General features: G+C 40.7%; 1 protein-coding gene across 2 annotated transcripts in view; it reads left to right on the top strand.

Moving 5' to 3' along the window:
• LOC124131614 overlaps window positions 1-24,075 on the top strand; it is a 73,846-nt gene extending 49,771 nt beyond the window's left edge. For both annotated transcript variants that reach the window (XM_048391996.1, XM_046494993.2), the window contains exons 14-29: window positions 5,492-5,536; window positions 9,394-9,518; window positions 10,966-11,127; window positions 11,910-12,010; window positions 12,655-12,768; window positions 13,251-13,515; window positions 14,320-14,422; window positions 15,153-15,256; window positions 16,176-16,283; window positions 17,569-17,665; window positions 17,843-17,967; window positions 18,675-18,767; window positions 19,544-19,629; window positions 20,055-20,124; window positions 21,946-22,062; window positions 22,585-24,075. In XM_048391996.1, the coding sequence (XP_048247953.1) occupies window positions 5,492-5,536; window positions 9,394-9,518; window positions 10,966-11,127; window positions 11,910-12,010; window positions 12,655-12,768; window positions 13,251-13,515; window positions 14,320-14,422; window positions 15,153-15,256; window positions 16,176-16,283; window positions 17,569-17,665; window positions 17,843-17,967; window positions 18,675-18,767; window positions 19,544-19,629; window positions 20,055-20,124; window positions 21,946-22,062; window positions 22,585-22,716 (1,847 nt within the window). In that variant the 3' untranslated portion in view covers window positions 22,717-24,075. The remainder of the gene's footprint in view (window positions 1-5,491; window positions 5,537-9,393; window positions 9,519-10,965; window positions 11,128-11,909; window positions 12,011-12,654; window positions 12,769-13,250; window positions 13,516-14,319; window positions 14,423-15,152; window positions 15,257-16,175; window positions 16,284-17,568; window positions 17,666-17,842; window positions 17,968-18,674; window positions 18,768-19,543; window positions 19,630-20,054; window positions 20,125-21,945; window positions 22,063-22,584) is intronic.
• Window positions 24,076-26,401: the final 2,326 nt, after the last annotated feature.

Raw genomic sequence — 26,401 nt, 5'->3', positions numbered from 1 at the left:
CAATGTTTATATATTAACTGAAAGAAGTATCCATACAAACCTTTGAAAAAACTCATTCTTTCAATCTATTCTTTTTAATTTATATTTTGTGAAACATGTAGTTAATGTCTAAAGCACAATTGAAAAAGAGCTTCTCAGTCATGTTTGTTGTAGAGTGTTGATTATTTACTCTGAATAATCACATGATTAACAGAGAAAACTAATCATTCATTTCAAATAGTTCTATATGATAAGAAGTGAAAGGTGTTTTGCAAACATAATTTCTCCCACTTGACGTGATCTCACTTCCCAGAAGTTAGTGGCAGGAAATGCCAAATAAAGGCAGGTCAGGTCAAGTTGAAAATATTGTAAAAGTATTGATAGACAGGTTAGTGCACAGCTTCATAGGGAAAGGTAGCTAATTGATGAGTCAGAAGACCATTTGAAATTTGATTTCTAGGAATGTGATGAGTTATGTTCTAAAGTTGCATCTCCTGTTATATATTCATATCATGTTAGACAATATACCCTATTCGACGTAATAAGCACCCCGCTCTAATAAGTGCCCATTGCGATATTTGCTAATATATTGGCTAGTGAACGATCCCAATTAGCGCCCCTTCCGATTGATCAATGTACACAAGACTTATTTATTTGCGTATAATACGCACTCGTGTGCTACATTCACCCTTAATTATGGGCAATTACATTCTGGAAAAATATATCTGTCGTATATAAACATTTCAGGCTGTCAGCATAAACCATGGAATTTATCTTTCAACTCTGTTTTTTTTTCCCCAAATAATATTCTAATAAGAGCCCCCTATTTTTAATTTTGAGAGCGCCCTAGGCGCTTATTATGTCGAATACGGTAGTATCTGTTTAGACAGTTTGCTTAATTGTCCTTTACATGTTTTTGACAACTTGAATTATAAATGTCATATGATGATTTTTTCCTACTGTTGCCATGGTAACGCAGTACTGTTACAACACAGTTAGGCAGAAAACAGCAGGTGCTTCTGAAACAGACGTCTTTCAACAGTTTGCAATATTTGTCCTTCCGAAATGTGATATGCGTAAAGGTAGATCTCATCTAAAATAATATTGATGACATTTTTCCTGGGTGATAAATAAAACAACAGGTCTCCAGTTCTCCATGGATGTAATTGAGGGACTGGTCATTTATTAAGTAGGCCATTTATGGTGAAAGATACAGCGAAGGAGGGAGGGGCAAGCCAGATTTATCACAACTTATGAAAAAATGACAGTTCTATTTTTCAAATTAAAAAAAAATGCTACATGTATTGAGTTGCGGCCATGGAAAAATGTTACATATAATGGGGGTGTTGGATCAGTATGATACAATCCTAACACCAATCCTTAAGAACCATATGAATGAGATTTTGCATCATTTTACCACAACAGCATAGGCTGATGCTCATGCTGTCAACCACTGATTTATGTGGCAGGACACAGGGACATGACTGGAATAATCCTGACTGCAGTATAAAATACAATTTACACAATCATGCAATCACAAATTCAAACAATCATACAATCACACTTATTCACTTTGTGTAGTGAGTCCAAGGGTATGAGCAATACATGCTTGTCTTGGTGACGTGTCTAAACAGGTCTGACAGGAGTTAAAGCATTGCACTTAATAGCCTTTTTGTTTGGTTGGTTTACAGGTTTTTCCCAATTCAGTAGCCAAAAAACAAACAAATTCTGACATGACAAGAAAAGGTACTGGGATGTAGCTACTGTTACTAATACCGTATTCGACATAATAAGCGCCCAGGGCGCTCTCAAAATTAGAAATAGGGGGCTCTTATTAGAATATTAGAATAGTGAAAAACAAACGAGTTAAAAGATAAATTTTGTGGTTTATGCTGACAGCCTGAAATGTTTATGTACGACAGATATATTTTTCCAGAATTTAATTGTCCGTAATTAAGGGTACATATAACACATGTGTGCTTATTATATGCGAATAAATAAGTCTTGTGTACATTGATCAATCGGAAGGGGTGCTAATTAGGATTGTTCACTGGCCAATATATTAGCAAATATTGCCGTGGGCGCTTATTAGAGCGGGGCGCTTATTACGTTGAATACGGTACTCGGGGGCGGAAGCTCAGGGCTTTGATCCCTGGCCATGTCATACCAAAAGACGTTTAAAGATGGTACTTGTTGTTACCCTGTCTGGCGCTCGACATTAAGGGGCTAAAACAAGGACTGGTCGGCTTGGAGTCAGTATACCGTGTCTGAGTTGGGTATTCATGTTAACCTGCGGCATGGTAACTCAGTGTGCTAGAACTATAAACCGGCATCAGTCCGGACTAGTACAAGCAGCCACATGTGCATATGTAAGCAAGGATTATATCCTACCTAAATATTATCCCGGGGGAAGTTTTACTCTAGAGTATAGTATAAGATAGGATTAAACACACTGCTATGGGTTCAAATTCACTAGGAAGAATCATCCTGACACTATAGAATTTCATCCCTGGGATAAAAAATAGGATAAGATAATATTCACTCTTACACATGCACATCGCTATACTAGTGCAATAATCTTGGACACAACGATAAACCGCATTTCACCTGACCGCACCTTTCTATCAACACTGCATTGTCTTTCTGCAATGTACCGATTAGTCTTGATAGCAAAGTAATCTCTTTACTGCGTTGCAAGATTATAGAAATACATTTTTCTATTTCAGTACAAATGAAATTCAGGTCATCAGTGATAGAAAAAAAAAAATTAAATCATAATTTCATTATGTCTTCTTCCTTTTTCTCAGTATTTTGTGTCTGAGGATCAGTAAACCAATGAAAAAAAGGATAAAAGCCTTACATGATTTTGTTTCTTATGATTCAGTGACTTACAATGACTTTCAGTCAACTGATAACATATTTAATACCTTTCATGTTAGTATATGGGCTGATGTTTCAAATCAGAAAGACATTTTGCAAGACTCAGGGTTCAGACTTGTGGCTAAAGTCAGAGACCTAAGACTTCATATCTTCGCCTCTGAATATTGCTTGAGAGAAAGTACCATTTTACAGTGTCCTCATGGGGATACAAGCAGAACAAGTGTCCACTTCCCTATACTTGTCACAAGGCTGAACAGTGATGGGGAGGTGGGTGCAATGTGTGATCTGGTACCGTGGTGCTGATAGTTCCTCCTGTCAGCCATCAGTTTGCCTGACCCAGGTTTTTTAATGCATGTTTGGCAATCAAAAGCAATTTGCCAAGTTACAATTCTTTTTAAATTTTTTCAAAAATATGTATCGATATTGAGTTTTATGAACTTGCTATTGATTTAGAAAACTATAAGTAATTTATTTGCAATGGAAATCCATCCTTTGCAGTATGAATTCAATCATTTAATTCCTCAACAACAAGACATATGGTAACATCGACACACTATACAAAATTATCTTGTTGACATTTCATTAGAAAAAGAAATCTACAGTACAACCTGTCATAAAAACATTATTTTTTTATATTTCTTTCATTTGAATTAGCCACACAAATGAATTGATTTCATAGTTTTTCAAGTGTCTTTAGTTTCCCTATTTTTAAATGTATTTTTTTCACAGATAGATTAAGACCTTAAGCATGCAACAAGTTACATTCTTCATGGAGGACAGAACACCTCAGTAGGTTGTTGCCACAAAGACTGAAACATGTAAACATCAACGTGTCAGTAATGAGTGTAGCCCAGGCTAACAGGTAGATTTGACGGTATTGCAGTTACAGCTTACCGCCAGACTAGGCGAGCTGACACTGATCTATAGCGTAGTCATCCCAGGGGCAGAGTCGGTCTCAGCTGGTGATCAGCCGCCATTCAAGGCATCATATAACATACTTTATTGCCATGATAGATTGGAAATAAACATGCGTCTTAGGAAACTAATCTCAAGACTAACAAAGAAATCTGGCTTCATTGTAAACAAGTTCAGCTGCCCCAGTCAGGGCATGAAGCACGACCCAGCGGCGAGGTTTTATTGCTTAATATTCATCTACTTTAGCCAATCCCTTGAGCTTTAATGGAACTTCTCGGTTTATATATTCAATTTTCACACCTGATTTCAGAGTTATTTATATCAGAACTGGATTTCAGACTTACGGGAATTTCAGATTAATTAATTTGTGTATTGTATTCACATTGAGTCTGACAAGTGCTGTTGTACATTGACTCAAGGGATGGGAACAGATACTGTTGTGTGTACACCAACTTATATATACATAAGTCCGCTAGGCCTGAGACTAGTGAAAATCTGGACTCATGTTTTGACATTAACAACTTGTCCAAAAATGAGCTGTTGACAAGTCCGATCTGACTCTTCGCTTCTGCCTGTGATGTTCACACACAGGTTCATCGCTTGAGTTATGTATCCTGGAATTGGCTCTGTTCTTATCTGGAGTAGTTTTAGAACAAATTAACAAGACCCATTTACACGTTGTCACAGTTCCTGTCAAGAGGGATACCTAGGCTCACTCATCCAGTGGAGTGGATATTCTGTCTTCATAAACCGATCCTGGGATCTGTGAGGCAGTTACTCGGCTGAGTGATGCCAACTCTACTCCTCAGGTCATCATCTTGATCGTTGTAAAGAGGTAGAGATCTACTGAACTCGTCATCTCCGTCTGATGTGATTTAGCAACAACTCGGCTAAGTGATGCCAATTCTCCTCCTCAGGTCATCATCTTGATCCTTGTTAAGAGTTAGAGATCTACTGAACTCGTCATCTCCGTCTGATGTGATTTAGCAACAACTCGGCTAAGTGATGCCAACTCTCCTCCTCAGATCGTCATCTTGATCGTTGTAAAGAGTTAGAGATCTACTGAACTCGTCATCTCCGTCTGATGTGATTTAGCAACATTTGGAGTGGGAATAATAACTCAATAACTTTCTTGCTCTCGTGAATATGAGGAGTTTTTTGTGTATCATTTGTTGAAACCTGATAGGTTATAATAACAAGGGATTGGAGGATATTAAACTGATGGATAGGAGAGTTCTAGAGAGCTGGATTAAATGTCTCTGCCATGCACTGTCAGAGCTGTAATATTGCTATACTGACTCTGTGACTCAAAGCAGTGGAAGTTTAAGTGTTGATGATCTTGAAGGATGTTTTTACATTAAGATTGTTCCTTGAGGTTGAAGGACAGGGAGGTATCTGTTGTATTACTGACAAATTCTGAATGGATTCTCAAAGTTGGTAACATGTTATAATTTGAAATAGGACATACAATCGAAGGATTTTGCCACAATGGAGCAGGCTCGAGAACGAGCTCTCAAGATAATCTCACTGAGTAGCTCAGATGTTGAAAACTCTCTTGATGGCAGAGGTAAGTCAAGGCAAATAAATGTTGACATTCATGTATAAGTCATGTATAATTTACCTGTAGTTTGTAACTATGTACCAAATTATGTGCGTGTTTAATATTAAATTCACCTGAGCAATTGTCAAGCCCAGATACAACATCCCTATGTTACAGAAACTGATTTGGAGTTACCGGATCTAGGACAAGATCAACAATTTGGTGAGTCTATAGTCTATAGTATAGATTTTCTCTTGCTGAAATTGTCACAAATAATTGGATACGTTTAAATTATGGTGATTTTAAATATGAAGACCAAAGTATGCATGATTTTCACATAATAATGAATGTTTGATGAATGTCTATATGTTATATTTTTCTAGAAATATGTCTTGATTTCAAAAATTAAAAGCAAAGTTAGTTATTTTTTACATTTGAATGATTCAAGCACATATAGAAAACAAGGAAGACTATAGGTCTTTGATTGTATATATATACCAGCCCCAACTGTGTAAAGCCAACACTTGGACGTTCAAAACATTCACATTTCCACCTGCTTCACCCGACTCCACTGACTACGACGCCATGCCAACATTGACTACAGATGAACGTCACAAGGCACGAGGTGTTTTGTGATATATTATATATAAATATTTTTTTATCGAAGAGGTCTTTAAATAGGGACCCGTGAAGATCTGGGGTAAATAGATGTTCAGCAACACATGCTTGCTGTAAAAGGCGACTATGCTTGTTGTAAGAGGCGACTTATGGGATCGGGTGGTCAGGCTCACTGACTTGGTGATGCATGTCATCGCATCCCAATTGCAAGTATTGATGCTCATGATGTCAATTACTGCATTGTCTGGTCCAGACTTGATTATTTACAGACCGCCGTCCGTCATATAGCTATAATATTGCTGAGTGCTGCGTTAAACAACAAACAAACAAAACAAAATCTTGAAATCTGCATTGCGTCTTGACCGATCCATTTTGCAGCCAGCTGTTGTTGATGCAGTTGCCTTACACGATAATGAGCCTGTGACTTTCGGGTTTGACCCACTACGTAAGACTGGCATTCTGACGTCAAGGCAATACAGCATAAGTAATTTATTGTTATTCACATTTGTGTAGAAATGATTTTTCTATTGTGAAACATAATTGATTTTGTATGAAGGTCCAATGTATATTTTTGGTCCTTATTTTTTTACGGTGTGCAGTTTCTTTTTGGGCCTATATATTTGATTAAATGTAATTGCTACAGAACCTCAGTTTGGAAAACACTTTTTGCAGTGCAGTAAAGTCATCTGTATGTTGATTTTTAGTTCTATTCATTGAAATGAAAAAGTGTATATAAACCCATGTCTGAAAACTCTCATATGGTATAATGTTTTCGAAAACTCTGAACGGAGAAACTGAGTATTCATGATGTTTATTTTACAGAATTTCTAATATAGAGAACTCACAGTTGTCCAATTCCCTGAAATCCGTAAAACATCTTGACGGAATGCGGATAAACATAGGCCTTTCTCACCGGAAAGCATGGTACTCGCTCCATACCCCAGCTAAAAACAATACTCACCACTAATGAGAAGAAACAATAAAGCGCTATTAAAATATCTTTTTACCATATCTGATTGACTACCGTTACATATGGTATACATCATGGACTGCATCACAAAAAAAAATGTCCACTCACTCTCTCACGAGGGGGGGTTCTCACTTTGCTGGCCGGTATTATCGGAACCATAAATTACCACACCCAGTTAAATCCCAGAACAATGGGGATTAAATGAGGTAAAAAGCACCTCCCTCTAATAAGCCCCCACGGCGATATTTGCAAATATTTTGGCTAGTGAACAAACCCAATTAGCACCCCTTCCGATTGATCAATGTGCACGAGACTTAATAATTCATGTTTAACACGCACTCGTGTGTTATATGCGCCCTTATTATGGGCAATTATATTTTGGAATATATATCTGTCGTGTATGATACTGTCAGCATAAACTATGAAATTTACAATCTTTCAACTCAGCCCCCTATTTCTAATTTTGAGAGCGTCGAATATGGTTCTGGTAATTTACAAGGCTTGGCTAGATGATACCACGCACACTGAGTTCAGCTCACCATTCAAGAATGAAACAGACTATACCTTTGAATTAACATGACCGTCAGTTTTAATCCCCCTGCCTGCTGGCAAAGTGAGAACAAACCCTAAAGAATACTCTCGAGTATTGTTTAAAAATATGACATGACATATTCTTATGGTGAGATTTATAAACTGTTGGGCAAAAGAAAGGATAGAAAGTTTGTTTTTTAAGTAATTGAAAATTTTAAAAAACTGTTGCTCAATTTGAGTCTATTTAACCATCACTCATTCACACAGTTTGTAAAGAGGCTTTGTAATTTTGTGTAAAAATAAATTGGTTCAATGACATTGGTGGAAAATGAGTTTGCAACCTCATAACCCCCTACCATATTTTGAAATGTACATTTGTACCAAAAAAAGCAATTTCTTTTATTTTCAAAGATATGATTCTAAGATAGCTATGAGCAGTTGTGTAGTATGAAAAAAAATATAAAAAATTAAAAGTTTTAAATGAAAAAAACAACATGGCGAAGTATTCTTTGAGTACCGACCAAGTGCTAATACAGGTAATTTATTTTGTATGATATCGCTAACTTAAGATATTTACAATTGAAAATCAAACATGAAATCAACTGAGAGGTATAATTTCTTTCGCCCCTAAGTTTTGAATTTTAAAACTGACAGAATTTCTGCCAATGACCAGCATATACCTTGAGTATACCCGTGTAAAACCTGTGATGATATCATGGATGATCAGTTTCACATGGAATTTATTCCATCCAGAGCAAATGTTGATAGTTAAAATGTATCATGGAAAAATTTTCCTTGGAAAAACTGTTCTCTGTGTGCCCATGTGCTGTTCACTAGGATTACCTCCCCTGACTGCTGACTGTGTCTATGCCCATGCGCTGATCCTTAGGACTACCTCCCCTGACGGCTGACTGTGTCTATGCCCATGTGCTGATCACTAGGATTACCTCCCCTGACTATGTCCATGTGTTGATCACTGGGATTACCTCCCCTGACTATGTCCATGTGCTGATCACTAGGATTACCTCCCCTGACTATGTCCATGTGCTGATCACTAGGATTACCTCCTCTGACTGCTGACTGTGTCTTTGACCATGTGCTGATCACTAGGATTACCTCCCCTGACTATGTCCATGTGCTGATCACTAGGATTACCTCCTCTGACTGCTGACTGTGTCTTTGACCATGTGCTGATCACTAGGATTACCTCCCCTGACTATGTCCATGTGCTGATCACTAGGATTACCTCCCCTGATGACTGACTGTGTCTATGCCCATGTGCTGATCACTAGGATTACCTCCCCTGACTGCTGACTGTGTCTATGCCCATGTGCTGAACACTAGAATTACCTCCCCTGACTGCTGACTGTGTCTATGCCCATGTGCTGATCACTAGGATTACCTCCCCTGACTTCTGACTGTGACTATGCCAATGTGCTGATCACTAGGATTACCTGCCCTGACGGCTGACTGTGTCTGTGCCCATGTGCTGATCACTAGGATTATTATCTCCCCTGACTGCTGACTGTGTCTATGCCCATGTGCTGAACACTAAAATTACCTCCCCTGACGGCTGTCTGTGTCTATGCCCATGTGCTGATCACTAGGATTACCTCCCCTGAATTCTGACTGTGACTATGCCCATGTGCTGATCACTAGGATTACCTGCCCTGACGGCTGACTGTGTCTGTGCCCATGTGCTGATCACTAGGATTATTATCTCCCCTGACTGCTGACTGTGTCTATGCCCATTATGCTGAGCACTAGGATTACCTGCCCTGACTGCTGACTGTGTCTATGCCCATGTGCTAAACACTAGAATTACCTCCCCTGACGGCTGACTGTGTTTATGCCCATGTGCTGAACACTAGGATTACCTCCCCTGACGGCTGACTGTGTCTGTGCCCATGTGCTGATCACTAGGATTATCTCCCCTGACTGCTGACACTTTATGTTACAGACTCCGGTAAGGAGACCAGCACTACAGAAAGTCCACGCCAGTCCCTCAGTCCCGAGAGCCCCAAGAAGCAGAGATCTGCTATTGTCAAGAAAGAACGATCACCGATACAGTTCACAAGGCGGAAGGTGAGTATTGCTGTAAATAACAAAACATGCCGGAAACCAATGACTGTAAGAAGGGACGAAGCACTTTCACAGCCTATCCTATCTAACACTCATATCAGAGTAAAAGTTGCACACACCTTTAACCTCTAACACACAGTAGAACATGGATAGAGAGAAAATGGACAGAACGAACAAATTGATGGAACATAGGTTACGAAATCCCAGATTTCACTCCTATATATTATCATATATAATATATTTGTATAACAAAAATTTATTGCAAATTAAGGTATACAGCAAACTGACATTGATCCCCGCCATCCAAAATACCATATTCAACGTAATCAGCGCTCGGGGCGCTCTCAGAATTAGAAACAGGGGTCTCTTATTAGAATATAATTTTAGTGAGATGAAATTATTTTTTTGTAAATTTCGTGGTTTAAGCTGACAGCCTGAAATCATACAAAAGAATTTAATTGCCCATAATTAAGGGTGCATATAACACACGGGTGCGTACTTTACACGAATAAATAAGTCTTGTGTACATTGATCAATTGGAAGGGGTGCTAATTGGGATTGATCACAAGCCAATATATTAACAAATATCTCCATGGGCTCTTATTAGAGCGGGGCGCTTATTACGTTGAATACGGTAACACTATTTGGTGACGTGTAGAGCAAACTGAGAATATATTTTCTTCTATACCTGTATATGTGAGCAATAAATTGGGCCTTGTTAATAATGTTCCGGGGGAACTAAATTCCCCTGTGAAATGTGGCTGGAGTAATGAAAGTGTATTCATTATGAAACCTTCATGTCATGCATGTGCAATAGGCTATAATACTTGTAAAAATTGCTTGTTCAACTTTGTAGTCTTCCAGATGATCATAATCACATGCTTAACACAATGCATCTATCAATGTTGTGACATGTGAGTTGAATGGTTTGCTTAATAGAGTTATCGCTAAGTAACAACTTGAGTGTTTTGTTTTATTTCTCGGGTGCAATCCAAGTTGGTGATGTTTCGAGTGAAAACATGTAAAAAGAACTACATGTAGAACAAACTACGTTTACAACCAACTGATTTCTCCGGTCCCTTATAGCTTGTTATATCCATGTTCTACTGTGCAGTCATCTGTATAAACTGGTACTAAGGGTTTCTGAGAAAGAAATCATTGTAAGAACGTTTTTAAGTTTGGTTTTGGTCTATAAAGAACCCCAAAGCACCTTAATATGTACAATTCTTGTAATTTCAATACTTCAAGATATATTTAGGAAGCTTCATGCCCTAGCTTGTTCTGTACTTCATAAAATGTCATCTATAAAGTATGCTGATGTCAGGATTTTATACTTTTCAGATAATTTAGGGTACTTTAATCTCAGATGTGATAATTGGATTCTGGTCCATGTAGAATCTTTGTGTAATGTATATTTCTGGACTTCTAATGACGAATGATAAACTTTCAGTCTTCCCCTGAGGTAACCCCCGAGCCTGAGGAGACCAAATCTGTGGATGATTGGAGCCCTATACCCCCCAGCAGGGAGAGGACATTGACCCCACCACCTCAGGAGGAGTACGTCCCCACCACCAGCATGCCAGATCTCCCCCAGTATAGACAGGAGCAAAAGGTGAAATTCCTGTCCTAGCAACACATTACGTTTGTTTGTTGTTTAATGCCACACTCAGCAATATGCCAGCTAAATGATAGCAGTCTGTAAATAATCATGTCTGGACCAGACAATCCAGTGATTGACATGAGCATCGATCAATGCAATTGAGATACGATTACATGCATCAACCAAGTCAGCGTGCCTGACCACCCAATCCTGTTATTCGCCTCTTACAACAAGCATAGTCGCCTCTTACAGCAAGCAAGGGTTGCTGAGGACCTATTCTCTACCCGGATCTTCACAGGTCTATACTCATTAGGAAGGGTAACACATGGCAAAACAAATACCACCATATACACCAGTTTATCCTCTATTTCCTGCTTCATCCAGATTGTTCCCATCTGTTTTCCATGGCAACATTCTCTCTAAGATATGCTCCATCCTTTTTACCTTATTTGTTCCTCCAACCACAGACCACTTTTCACAAATAACATCTCCTCAATGCAAGCATTTTTGCCAAAACCTTACTTTTTTCTTTTGGTTATTTTGAAACAAGAAAAACATGGGGGAAAGGATCTTTGAGGTTTGTCACTGTGATGTCACATGACATGTACTTTGATCCTTTGAAGCCTCTAGTTGACAGGATCTGCTGATTGTGGATCACATCCTGCATTTGCCCCATTATGATCCTTTGTGTGTCCATTCTTGTTTCACCAAGGTGAAAAACTTGGACTTTAGCATAAGAGCGGATCACTGTGACTCCTCAATTCTCACTCGATCTCTCATATTTGCCCCTGCAGGAGGGAAAAACGTCTAAGGCTCAGAGGTTCTTCGTCGAGGGACCCCCTGAGATGAAGGCTCCCCCGAAGAAGAGGAAAGCTGCCCCGAAAGTCAGAAAACTGTGAGTGCTGCACAACATTAAAGCAACCATATTCATTTTTCCCATTCAACAATCCTTTACCTTTGAAATGTCCGCGTGTATCTTGCCCCATGTCTAAAAAACAGCAACACAAGATTTTTCAGAGCCTTCAGCTGCAGAACAAAACATATAGCCTGACTATTCAGACACCTGGATCAGTATCCGAAATAGCTGCCTGGCCGCCTGCCATGTCAGGCTGCATGAAACTTCCTACACCTGCCAGACTGTCTGGCAGATAATTTTAAAACTACTTACATATTCAGTTTTATTATAACTCTGGTAATTGTTCACATCATTTCAACTTGTATTTCAACTCAATATGTTTGAATATTTATAGTCTAAATGCAGGCAGGTAACTTTGAAGATGGGCAGGCAACACTTATGGGCCACCTGCCCGACTGTCTCAAACACTGACCTATGGTTGTGAACAAATTCCTGGTTAATCGAATCAATTTCTAGTTCATTAGGACCAAATAATATCTTTATTCCAGTAGATGGAGTTTCTGGGCATGCATTCTTTGTGTAATAGGGTAAAATATATTTTGATTTCTAGCAATAAATACAGCAAATGACATTGTACATGTGTATAGCCAAAACTGTTAAATGTGACTCACTCTGTCTTTCAGGCCCAAGATGCACTATCGTAAAAAGTCACGGCCCGCTGAAGCCCCAATGTCGGCTGGTGCACTTCAGGAAGTCAGTGATCCACTTGACTTCCTTGCCAAATACTGCATTATCAAGTATGTTCATAACTAACACTTCATGAAGCATGTATTTCCCTCTTTCATACTCCTCATCAGGACTGGTCTTGCGATCAAGGACCATGGCTATTTAAAAGAGAAAAAAGCCCGTAAAATTGTGTGCAATATCATACCAATAAATGTCTCATATGATCTGTAAAAACACTCAATTTGAATTGGACTGATTATTGACTGCAAAGTATATTTAATTCCTTGCCAAGTACACCACCCTCATCACTGCTCTGAGGATGTTTCAGTGTGTCATACATTACCCTTCTTACACAGACGGGTACATGGCAGGATATTTGCTGCATTATCTTTATGAGAAATTCTTCCTACAGAGTTTGTTTCTGTCTGGTTGAACATCTGATATATTTGCTCAGGGTGGTGTAAAGCACCTCATATTATGGAATTTGTTGTTCCACAAAAAATTGGAATCTGGTCTTGCATCTTTTAAAGTATATCCCTATGTTTCTCACCAGTCCCAACCGCCTGCCATTCTATGAGGTCATCTTTGAGAACATGGTAACCGACCAGACACCAAGGTATGAGCTCCTGCAAGCAGCAAGTGAACCAGTGGAAAGAGAGGTCACAGAGGGGGTCAAGGACAAGGACAAGGACAAGGTCAAGACCAAGGGCAAGAAGTCTTCAAAGAAGTCGGAGGAGGAGGGTTTGTCTGAACATGAACTGAAGCTGGCACGGGACATGCTGCTCATCAACCACAGACAGGGCATCACAAGCAGCATCGTGAGTTTAGTGATACCTTCCTGTCAGGGGAAAACAGAACCTGTAGTCAAGAGTTATGGCCCTTAACTGCCAGGATCTGCTTATCTTAAAGAATCTCAGATTCACTCCGATTGATCTTGGTTTGTCTGCACCAAACCTGTGGTCACGGGCCTACAAATTGGTTGATGATAGTAGGTCAGTGGTCATCGGTCAGTGGACAGCTTGTGACTTGTGTGCCATGTTGTGTTCATCAGCTATCTGGGCCCCATGGGGATTTGAGGTTAGAATAGGTCCCCATCAACCTAAGCTTGTTGTAAGAGATGACTAAATGGATCAGGTCAGGTCAGGCTCTGTGACTTGGTTAATTGCGTGCCACTGTACCCTGGTGGCATTGATTGTTGCTTCTAATCAATCACTGATTTTTCTGGTTCAGACTTGGTCCTGATTATGATCCAAATTTGTCTGTACCAAACCTAAAGTTAACTAGATTGTATTAGAATATCATAGAGAAAGCATAAAGTGCTACTAACTGTTTTTACAAGCTAAGACATGTTAAAGACATATATTTTCAAATAAAGGAAGGCTAAAAAATGTTGACCGCTATTTTGCTATGTTGGGGGGTGGTTAAAGCGTTTGCTCATCACGCTGAAGACCCGGGTTCAGTTCCCGACATGGGTACAATGTGTGAAGCCCATTTCTTGTGTCCCCCGCCGTGATATTGCTGGAATATTGTTAAAAGCGGCGTAAAACCATACTCAACAACAATGCTATGTTGGAGGGTTGAGGAAATGTTTGGAATGAAGTTGTGTGTTGAACATTGTGCAGGGACAGAATGCCCCCGAGGAGTACCGCGAGAAGATTGTGTACACGCTGGAGACTCTGCAGGAGAAGGCCAGGGGACTGGAGACTCAGCTCACGCAATTAGACAGTCAGTGTAACCACAACTACAGCATGGAATAATATGCCTTTGCAATATGAAAGTGACACCTTGTGATCACTTCCTGCTGCGTCAGGGCGGTCGGGTAGCCTAGTAGTTAAAGCGTTCGCTCGTCACACCGAAGACCCGGGTTCGAATCCCGACATGGGTACAATGTGTGAAGCCCATTTTCTGGTGTCCCCGCCGTGATATTGCTGGAATATTGCTAAAAGCGGCGTAAAACCATACTCACTCACTCACTCACTCCTGCTGTGTCATTGTTCCTAACAGCTTGGTTCATTAGTCCTGCTCTCTTAGACTAGTTTATATATTGCTAACTGTGGAGTAAAACAACATTTACTTGCTCTATTTTCCTGATATGTCTTTATTATATAGACTATTTTTTATTTAAGAGATTGCAATGAAGTTTGACCCCTAAAAGGTTTCCAACACCTGTAAGAATGCTGTTGTTTCATGCCTGAAAGTATTTTAGATAAACAGGGACTTTTTCAGGATTATATTATTCCATGCCTAAATTATGACAGGAATGTGAACTGCTAGTGCTAGTTTGTGAATTTACATTTTGTTATTTCAGAAACCATGTTGAAAAAATTGTTTGCTGGAAAAGGCTGTTTGAAATTTACAGAACCCAACTTCAGCCATGTAAAATCATTAATCAAGTCTAGTACTGTACCCTATGTCAGTCTTACATCACAGAATCTGTTGATCCATGCTTGTGCAGTGCGGCGAGTGTCGACGCTGGCGGAGAGCACCAGGACCCTGCTCCCAGACGTGTGTGCCCACGATTACATACCCCCAGACAAGAAGAAGGGGAAGAAAGGGAAGGTAAGCATTGCCAGCTGACCCACTAAAATAATGATAACACTGACATAACAGCCTTCAAAATCCATGCTAGTCCTCTAGCTCAAGACTACTAAATTGTGCTGAAGATAATTAAAAGTCCAATGAGGAGGAGGATTCGGCTCCGGGCAGATGGGTTGGAGTGCTTTTGGTGGAGGTGGCAACATGGGCAGCAACTGTGTCAATTTCGCTCGTCACATCGAGGACCCAGGTTCGATTTCCGACATGGGTACAATGTGTGAAGCCCATTTCTGGTGTCCCCCGCCTTGATATTGCTGGAATATTGCTAAAAGCGGCATAAAACCAAACTCACTCACTCACTTTTCTCCATTGCCTGAGCTCCAGACTACTACCCACTGGAGCATATAGACTGGCAGCATTCTAGGGCTATAGGTCTGAACCAGTTCTAATTGCTTCAGTTTTGCCACTGAAATAGCTGGAAAAAAACTGTCTGTATACACAGCAAACAGTTTTGTCTCGTTCAAGCAGGATCAGTGAAATATTGTTTCCACTAGTCCCCTGGGCTGGTCTTTAATAAGTCAAATTTTGAAGGCTGTAGTAAGTCATTAACTTATATTATAGTGAATTGATTAACAGATACAATTACCAAAAATTTCACAAGACAAATATAATTAGTATTTTGAGGAAAGTCTCATTTTAAGTCTTTTAGTGAATTAACCTTTAAAGAATGTAGATAGAAGGGAAGTAACTCTTTGCCTTTTTTTTTCTTTTAAAACAACTTTTTGTTCTATATTTCTTATTTATATTTCACCATAAACAATACCATAACAAGATCACTCAAAGAATAATAATCATTTCATTGTGATTTAAGTTTGATCGCTGACAGACCTGTAAACCAATTAGAAGGGGTAACTTATAATTGAACTGCACATCTTGCCTATAGAAATCTAAAAAAGACAAGGAGATGGAGATGGTAACACCGCGGCGCCGAGGGGAACCAATTCCGGATGAGGTGATTGTGGAGAGACTGACTGATGCCCAGCTCACTATGGTGCGTGCTGCTTGTTTCTTGTATGTTCTGACAGGCACTCACTGGAGAAATAGATGTAGGAAATGTACAATGTTACCGGTACTCTGTTGTTAGTTTTGAGTGAAACGTTACAAAACATGCACATAAACAGTCTAGGTTGGGATGATACACCAACTGCGCGGTCCAATACAAATCACAATAGTTAGCAAGTTCTCTCATGTGTGGTGTGTAAGACAGGTTGGCCAAATACCTGGCAAACTGATGATTTACATAAGGAAGAGAATTCATGGATGTCAACTTCTTTAGAAGTTAGGGACATCTTGTCATTATTTCCCAGAACTATATTCAAGAGTCAAATACACATAATCTGTAGGATAAAAATAATCTGTTGCTACTGTATGAGTTTAATCCGGCTGCTACCGTAATATTATAAACCTGCTGCTACTGTAGGATAATAAACCTGCTGCTCCTGTAGGATAATAAAGCTGCTGCTACTGTAGGATAACAAACCTGCTGCTACTGTAGGATTATAAATCTGCTGCTACTGTAGGATAACAAATCTGCTGCTACTGTAGGATAATAAATCTGCTGCTACTGTAGGATGATAAACCTGCTGCAAATGTAGGATGATAAATCTGTTGCTACTGTAGGATGATAAACCTGCTGCAAATGTAGGATGATAAATCTGCTGCTACTGTAGGATGATAAACCTGCTGCAAATGTAGGATGATAAATCTGCTGCTACTGTAGGATAAAAAAATCTGCTGCTACTGTAGGATGATAAACCTGCTGCAAATGTAGGATGATAAATCTGCTGCTACTGTAGGATAATAAATCTGCTGCTACTGTAGGATGATAAACCTGCTGCTACTGTAGGATGATAAACCTGCTGCTACTGTGGGATAATAAATCTGCTGCTACTGTTTTCAAAATTTTAATCGAGAACAGTGTCAAGTGTAGTCTGAAATGGAAGTCGCCAGGTTGAAACCAGTGCCGTATAGCTCGAGAAAGCTGCTTTCTAATTGGCTGATATCAACTTCTTGTTAGTCATTTCAGTGGTCGGTCAAAGTTCGCGAAAGGTCGTTCTGACGTGACACATAATGGGGTGTCCTCAGATCTTTGTCTGGCGGCAGCGTGAACTTAGATCTGATTTTAATGAGATTGGTAAGATAACAAAGCTGCTGCTACTGTCAGATGATACACCTGCTGCTGTAAGATGATAAACCTGCTGCTACTGTAAGATAACAAACCTGCTGCTGCTGTAAGATGATAAACCTGCTGATGCAGTGTGGTGTTTTGTGTCCAGTTGAGTTCTGATCCGGAGGTCCGTCAGCTGAACCTGGAGGGGGAGAGGACCAGGGAGAAGATCCATGATGTCCACAACCGCCTTCAGCAGCTGGAAGGTAGGCACTGCCTCTGTATCACATTGTAAACTAGGGTAAACTACTGACAGTCCTGTATATCTCCCTGCATCCCCTCCAGTGATTACTATGCATTCTCTCCACCTATAAGTGTGCATCCCCTCCAGTGATACTCTGCATCCCCTCCTGCAATAAATCCACATTCACCTGTGTCCCCAGGTGAGAAGCTCCTCCTGGACATCCTCAGTAATGAAGTGTTCTTCACCAGCCAGGCAGACAACCAGAGGTCATCAGGATTCCGTAGACAGCAGAGTCAGCTATACAATAAGCTCCATCCAGACCCGGTAGGTTGTGTATTTCATGAATCTTTCTAATGATACATATGACTTGACGAGAGCGAAATTATGCATAACTGTTTAAAAATCTGAAAGTATATTTTTTATCTTTTTTTTCTGTTTTATTTATGCACTGAATGAAAATCTGAATATGGACCTCTTCAGTGACATGGTGATGATGTACAAGTGTTATGTTTTATCCTATTAAAGGGGTGTTAAACGGTGGTCACTCACTCAACTGATTACTGGTTTGTCTGAGCCAGGCCTGTAGCCTGGTTGTAAAACTAAAGCAAAGGGAAGATGGACCTTTCTATGTGTATGTAAAATAAACGAGAAATTTCTTTTTACATAAAACGCCCACTCGAACAGCTTCCTTGACCCCCTCTGTCTGTCTTTCCCCCTTCCATGACTCGACCCGTGAAGACTCCAGGGTAGAATAGGTCTTCAGCAACCTATGCTTGCGGTAAAAAGTGACTGTGCTTGTCGTAAAAGGCGACAAACAGGATCGGGTGGTCAGGCTCGCTGACTTGGTTGATGCATGTCATCGATCCCAATTGCGTGGATCGATGTTCATGATATTAATCACTGGATTGTCTGGTCCAGACTCGATTATTTACAGACCGCCATCATATAGCTGGAATATTGCTGAGTGCGGCGTTAAACAACAAACCAACCAACCAACCTTCCATGACTCTGTTCCCTGTGGGTGTTGCCAGGACTACGAGATGAACCTGGAGCTGGTGGAAGAGGCCCTGCAGCAGATCAACAACCACCTGCTGACAGACCAGGAGTTCAAGTACCTCTACTTCGTAGGTTCATACAGCTGCATACAGTTCATACACTTCAGGGGCTCGGGTGGCCCAATTGTCTAAGGTGCTACAATTCACTGTGAAGGGTTCCATCCCTTTGGCATGCCAGAAACCTATGATCATGGCATCAAAACATTTTAACGTTTGTTATCACATCCATGGGTTTCTCCCAAACCGTATAAACATCTGAAACCTGCATCACTTCAGCTGACACGCCACGGTATCACTGTATACAGCGACATTAAACTCACCCACTCACTCACATAATGTTTCAACAATGTGTCTAGGATAGACCTTAGTTACAATAAAAATGTTTCAAGAATTTGTAGCACTTGGATTTCGGCCAAGGAAGAAATTCAGTCCTTGTTTTATCCCCTTGATGCTGAATGCCAGACAGGGTAACAACAAGTACCATCTTTAAGTGTATTTTGGTCCATGGCAAATAAACTACCACTATTAAATCATTCACAACAAGAATCTACTTTGATGTTTGCAAAGTATTAGCTCAAATAATAGTTTAAAGAAAAGTCAGTGTATCAGCTACAAATCAGATCTGTGCACTAGGCACCTTGCTAACTACAAGTATGTCCAGTACATTTGGCTAAAGAATAGAATCATAAAAAAATAAATAAGACATTGTGAGGTTTTAGTACTTTGTTGTTTGGGGCAAAGAACAATGATTTCATATTTCAGCATTAGATGTATTTTTTTTATGTAGATTATATGATGACAAAGGTGATGTGTGACTAATGGCTTGCATTGATTATTGTATTCAGATTCTGGACTTGCCTGGGAGGTCCAAGATAAATTTCCGCTTGTTTTCGGTGATAGCAGCGCTGTCAGAGAAGGTCACACAGATGGAGTGAGTTCTGCTTGCAACTTTTGTCATTTGATAATATCTTTATGTGTGTACAAATCAGTTTTGCACCAGTGGCCTGACAAATACTTCAGCTATATTTTGTCAATTGATAATATATTTATGTGTGTGCAAATCAGTTTTGCACTACACAGTGCTCTTGCCAGGACTTTAGCAATGTAGAGTTATGTCCCCTAGTTGCTACAATCCACTAGTTATGGGTTCCAAAGCCCATTCACCCTGATTCATAGCCTCGGTCTGTCAAGACCATACCCTTGTGTAAGTTTCTGAATTGTGCTAGACACATGAATCTTGCCAGGCTTCTTCTGTAAACCATTATATGACTGAGATAGTGTCATGATAGTTCAGTATTCACACACCCACCACCAAAAGGTCCAAACAACTACAGGATATTGTTGTCCCTCTTTCAGTCCGGTATTGAGGAACCTGCTCAACAAATTTGACTACAATGCCCTGGACGTCAAGATGGAAAAGTGCAAGGTATTATCTCTAATGCATTGGCCTACAAACGTAACAAGTGAATAATGAATTATGTGTGGAAACAAGTCACTTGAACTCACTTTCAAGGGAACAAAAACCACGGCAAATTCAACATGGCTGGGTCAACATGCTATTATGGTTGTCCGAGGCTAGTAGATGTGTGTAAAGACCTGTAAAAGGAAATGAAATGGTAGCCCAGGTGGCTTGTGTATTTTGCCACACTCTTTGCATGATTGAGTGACACAACATAATATATGTAAGGTGAGGTGGGATGAAATGGGGTTTAACGTCGAGTCTAAGATTAATGCTCTTACCCACATATAGTGACGTGCATGTACGTGTGTGTGGCTGCTTGTACTAGTCCGGACTGATGCTGATTTATATCGCAAGCCGACTGAGATACCATGCCGCAGTTGAACATGAATACCCCACTCAGACACAGTATACTGACTCCGAGCCGACCAGTCCTTGTTTTAGCCCCTTAATTATGAGCGCCAGACAGGGTATCAACAAGTAGCATACTTCAATGTCTTTTGGTATGGCACGGCTGGGGATCAAACCCTGGACCTCCCTCTCTCGGGGTGGAAGCTCTACCGCTAGACCACGGAGGTGGTCTCATAATACTGGTATATGTAAAGAGTCTTAAGGATACATCGTATATAACACTTGGTACATGATGCTGTCATTTAACATGATCAATTTTTCATTAATCTCTTGATTCAACTTTCCCGCTTCTGTGACATACGATCAGATCAGAAAGAAAAGATGACAGTGAATATCTGGAATTCAGAACGAGGCCTTCTTAAACTCCAACCATCCAATTTAAAGTCGTTTAGTTAACAATCTTCAAATCTAAAGGTTTTCAGGGCTATGAATTGTCTTAAGCATTAGTTAATTGGAAGTGATCATAAATGAGATCAGTGCAAGCAGTATCCAGCTTGGATGTACTGTTGCTCTAAACACACACCACTCACTCACTCACTCACTCACTCACTCACTCACTCACTCACTCACCAACTGCTTGTGATGTTGCTCTAAACACTAACATCCATACTGCTCACTCACTCACTCACCCACTCACCTACTGCTTGCGATGTTGCTCTAAACACTAACATCCACACCGCTCACTCACTCACTCACTCACTCACAACCAACTGCTTGTGATGTTGCTCTAAACACTAATGTCCACACCGCTCACTCACTCACTCACCCACTCACTCACTCACCAACTGCTTGCGATGTTGCTCTAAACACTAACGTCCATACCGCTCACTCACTCACTCACCCACTCACTCACTCACCAACTGCTTGCGATGTTGCTCTAAACACTAACATCCATACCGCTCACTCACTCACTCACCCACTCACTCACCAACTGCTTGTGATGTTGCTCTAAACACTAACATCCATACTGCTCACTCACTCACTCACCCACTCACTCACTCACCAACTGCTTGTGATGTTGCTCTAAACACTAACGTCCACACCGCTCACTCACTCACTCACCCACTCACTCACTCACCACCAACTGCTTGCAATGTTGCTCTTAACACTAACGTCCACAACGCTCTCTCACTCACTCACTCACCACCAACTGCTTGCTATGTTGCTCTAAACAGTAACGTTCGCTCACTCACTCACTCACCACCAACTGCTTGCGATGTTGCTCTAAACACTAACATCCACACCGCTCAGTCACTCACTCACCCACCCACTCACTCACCACCAACTTCTTGCGATGTTGCTCTAAACAGTAACGTTCACATCGCTCACTCACTCACTCACTCACTCACTCACCAACAACTGCCTGCGATATTGCAGGAGTTGTTCAGCCTGCTGAAGGATGATGACATCAGTACTCCTGCTGGGGGAGCTCCTGCCTCCACCCTGGCACTGGAGCTGACTGCTGGAGGTCTGAGGCCAGAACACATCAGCTATGTAAGCATACCACTACTGTATTCAATGTACTGTAGCTCACCTATAGAGTCAATGGTTTGCACGTCAACAAAGATAGCTATAAAACAAAAGTTGCTGTCTGCCTTGATATTCATTTCTTTTAAGTATAAATAATGGGGACAAAATGATTTGAAACGTCATTACATTCTGGCTGAGTTATGGCCACTAATGGGTATGTAATAGCCAGAAATATGTTTTATATACTGTAGTCTGTAGGTACATATTGATGTTAATGTTTACCTACTAGTGACCAGGTGGGGAAGCCTGGTGGTTAAAGCATTCACTCATCACCCCGAAGACCCAGGTTCAATTCCCCACATGGGTACAATGTGTGAAGCCCATTTCTGGTGTCCCCCCGCCGTGATATTGCTGGGATAGTACTAAAAGCGGCGTAAAACTCACTCACTAGTGACACATATTCACAATACTACAGCCAATAGGTACATTGGGTTCCATGTATTTTACATCTCTGAGTTCTGACAGCAATTTCTTGGAATGTGACAGGTCCTGAGCAAGTTCAACCGTGAGGGAAAGGGGATGTTTGACTTCATGGACTTTGTGACGTACATACCGCTCTTCATCGAGATCCACCAGCGCATCGTGCAAGACCCTCTCTGTGTGGAACACACCATGTGATGCTGTAGCTACGGCAACCAAATCAATATTCAATGTAAATAATCTGTAAATGATGACATCAGCACCCTACCCTATGAACTCGCCCGAAATACTCTTATATCAAAGGGGCCCAAGTGGCCAGCTGGTCCAGTTTAGCTGTGATAGGATCCAGAAGGCATGGGTTTGAATCCCTCCATGATACAGGTGTAACTTATAATACTGTTGAAGTAGAGAGTGCACTAAAGTAATCTCAGTGCTGAAGATGCAAGGATCCTGATTCACATCTTTCTGTGGACTCATCGCTTGTCACCCAGATGTAGATTAGATCACCTACAAGCACCTGCCATCATTCTTCTTCATTGACCAATGTAGATCTGTTCATCCATGGAGGAGGGACTGGACTTTAGTGTATCTATACATATGTTTCTGACCACATACCATCTTTCTGCATTTAAAATACAACCTATGTCACCCTATTGTTTAAACTGTAGATTATCAGTAACGAATGGACAGTTTACTGACCTACTTTCTGCAATGCACATTTTAAGCCCCTGCATTGTTTCTAAGGCTAAAAGAAATAATAGTCTTGGTTCTCAGGCACCACCCGCATCATCATAAAGTCACCCGCACGTTTTGTTTTTATTTCCATTTTCCCAAAAACTTACACAGTTACTTCCCTTTACTGTGCATCTCACGTTATGGTCATGGTGGCAATAGGAGTTTGTAAACTTGCCTATGTAGGAAGGCCCTTTCCTAGGTTGATGGTACACAACTGTTTATATGGTTACATACTAGTTTGAACAAGCAAAAGCAAGCACTATATTTTCAAAAGTCATTGCCTGAGAACCAATTCCTTTATTTTTTTAAGCCTAATCATGTGCGGTATGAATATACAGGCTAGATCAAATGCAGCACAGATATCGAAGCATCAAGTTAAAGATTCTCATGTATTATGAATGCACTACATGAAATGCCCATGCCACATATGTTTGTTGTACTTATTATAATTTTCAGGCAGTATTTTAAATCTGATTATGCAGTATTTTGTTACTTGGATGTATTTAAGTCAGATAACACACTCATAACTAGACATTTGTTACAAATTCTATACTCACCAGCTTTGCTTGCTTGTACATTATTTGTAGAGAATTTCCACTGGTACTTGTGAGTTATCCTTCATTGACCGATGTTCATTCGTTTTAGGGATAGATGGACTTTAGTGTATCTATATATATATATGTTTCTAACCCTGTTTTTCTTGTTCTGCTGTGCAATGCATTCATCTTTGTCTCTGTGATACTTGCAATTATGTAAGACGTATGTGAATAAAGGTTCGTGCCTCAAATACTGTGATAAGTAAATAAAGTTGCCTGACCTTCATCTTTTATTTCACTGTTGTTTTGTCAGTCATACTGCAGACATAGATGTGACCTAGACTTAAAAGACAGCTATAACATGATGGACTGTTATTGGGGCCAGACAAACCAGTGATTGATAACATCAGGACAGTGAGTCGGGGTATGTTCACCAAGGCAATACATTCCTATCTTGGATGACTCTTACGAAATCCCCATGTCAAGATAGCATTGGGTGCTGGGGACTACCCTGGCATCCTCATGTTGAGACAAGCATTGGGTGCTGGGGACTACCCTGGCATCCTCATGTCGAGATAGCTTTGGGTGCTGGGGACTGCCCTGAAATCCTCATGTCGAGATAGCATTGGGTGCTGGGGACTACCCTGGCATCCTCATGTTGAGATAGCATTAGGTGCTGGGGACTACCCTGGCATCCTCATGTTGAGATAGCATTAGGTGCTGGGGACTACCCTGGCATCCTCATGTTGAGACAAGCATTGGGTGCTGGGGATTTAGTGTGCTCTGAAATCCTCATGTCGAGATAGCATTAGGTGCTGGGGATTGAGTCTGCCCCGGAATCCCCATGTCGAGATAGCATTGGGTGCTGGGGATTTAGTCTGCCCTGAAATCCCCATGTCGAGATAGCATTGGGTGCTGGGGATTTAGTCTGCCCTGAAATCCCCATGTCGAGATAGCATTGGGTGCTGGGGATTTAGTCTGCCCTGAAATCCCCATGTTGAGACAGCATTGGGTGCCGGGGATTTAGTCTGCCCTGAAATCCCAATGTCGAGATAGCATTGGGTGCTGGGGATTTAGTCTGCCCTGAAATCCCCATGTTGAGACAGCATTGGGTGCTGGGGATTTAGTCTGCCCTGAAATCCCCATGTCGAGATAGCATTGGGTGCTGGGGATCTAAACTGCCCTGGGTGACAAAACATGAGTTCTACCTCAGAATCCTCATGTTGAGACAAGTGGGTAGACATTCCATCCACCATTATGTCCACCTGATACCCATTGCAGAAACTACCCTGGCAATTTTACTGGTTCTCCAGAGGTGGTGTGGTAACCCAGTGGTTCCAGCTTACCATATACAGTATAATATGGTCAGACTTATTTTGGGGGCTACAGATTTTTGGGCCTAAGATTCTGGTCTATAGGTTGAAAAAATATGGAGGGTTTTCTTATTTCCTCTAAATATTATTAAACTTTTTCTAAAAAAAGCAGGGGTGGAAATTTTTATCCTAAATTTTCAACATGATTTGATTATAGTATTTTAAATAATTTCTGTATTGTGTTGATAGCAACAGTAAAAGGGTTTGTTTACTTATTTATGGTTGGTGGAATAACACTCAATGCCTTTAGTTTTATTAAATTTTTCACATTTCAATTTCTATGAATTAGCAGATTTGTAAACCAAGTTAAACTTAGTCTGGCCTGAAAATCTGCTCAGCAGCACTTGACATGGGAAACAATATAGGACAGATTTAATACAGAAGTTTCAAGAAGACTGCAGAAATATTCAGCTGTTTGGGCACATTTGAGGTCTCCAGAGATTGAGTTCCAAAGCTTAAATCTGCAGCTGACAATGACCTTGGGCACAGAAAGTTGCTGTGATTTTCTGATAATAATGACTGCAATGCTTTGAGAAACTCCTTCACATAAACTGGTGAGTGGAGTGAGGGAGTAGGTTGGAGACAGTATGGTGGAGCAAGTCCTCTGTTCCACACTGTAGGCAGTCAGGGGAGTTGTCTCAGCACCAGTGTTAGGTGCTGAGAACGTCTTGGTGTGGTGGTGACACATGCAGCTGCATTCTGGCCTCTCTGAAGATGACCGCAGGAACTTGAGTATTGGCTGATCCCACTGATGTCCGAAATTCATGCTGCGGGCACAAAGTCTGCAATGTGGTGTCAACTGCCAGTGTGTTTGGTTTAACACCAAATGAAATGTATTTCAGTTATAGTGATGCAGGTCTTTCACCACTTTCATGAAACCCACAAGCACGGGTATGGTGCTGACAAACCTAGAAATATAATCAGGCGAATCTGGGATTCAAACCAACGATCACAGGTTTCTGACACACATAAGGAATGCCATATATGCACAGAACCTTAGATGACAGAACCACCCTGGCCCACTGTCCCCTTCTAATCTGCTGTGCTCTTGCCAGAGTGAGTGAGTATAGTTTTACACCACTTTCAGCAATATTTGAGCAACATCAGCTGGGGACACCAGAAATGGGCTTCACACATTGTACCCATGTGGGCAATTGAACCTGGACCTTCAGCTTGACCAGAAAATTCTACCCCACCACCCCTGCTCTCACTGGAATATTGTTGAAGGCAGCATTGATA

Source organism: Haliotis rufescens, unplaced genomic scaffold, assembly GCF_023055435.1.
Source record: "Haliotis rufescens isolate VD_foot unplaced genomic scaffold, xgHalRufe1.0.p SCAF_104, whole genome shotgun sequence".
NCBI classification, from domain to species: domain Eukaryota; kingdom Metazoa; phylum Mollusca; class Gastropoda; order Lepetellida; family Haliotidae; genus Haliotis; species Haliotis rufescens.
Note: the sequence above shows the minus strand (reverse complement) of the source record. Positions and strands in the feature narration are given on the sequence as shown.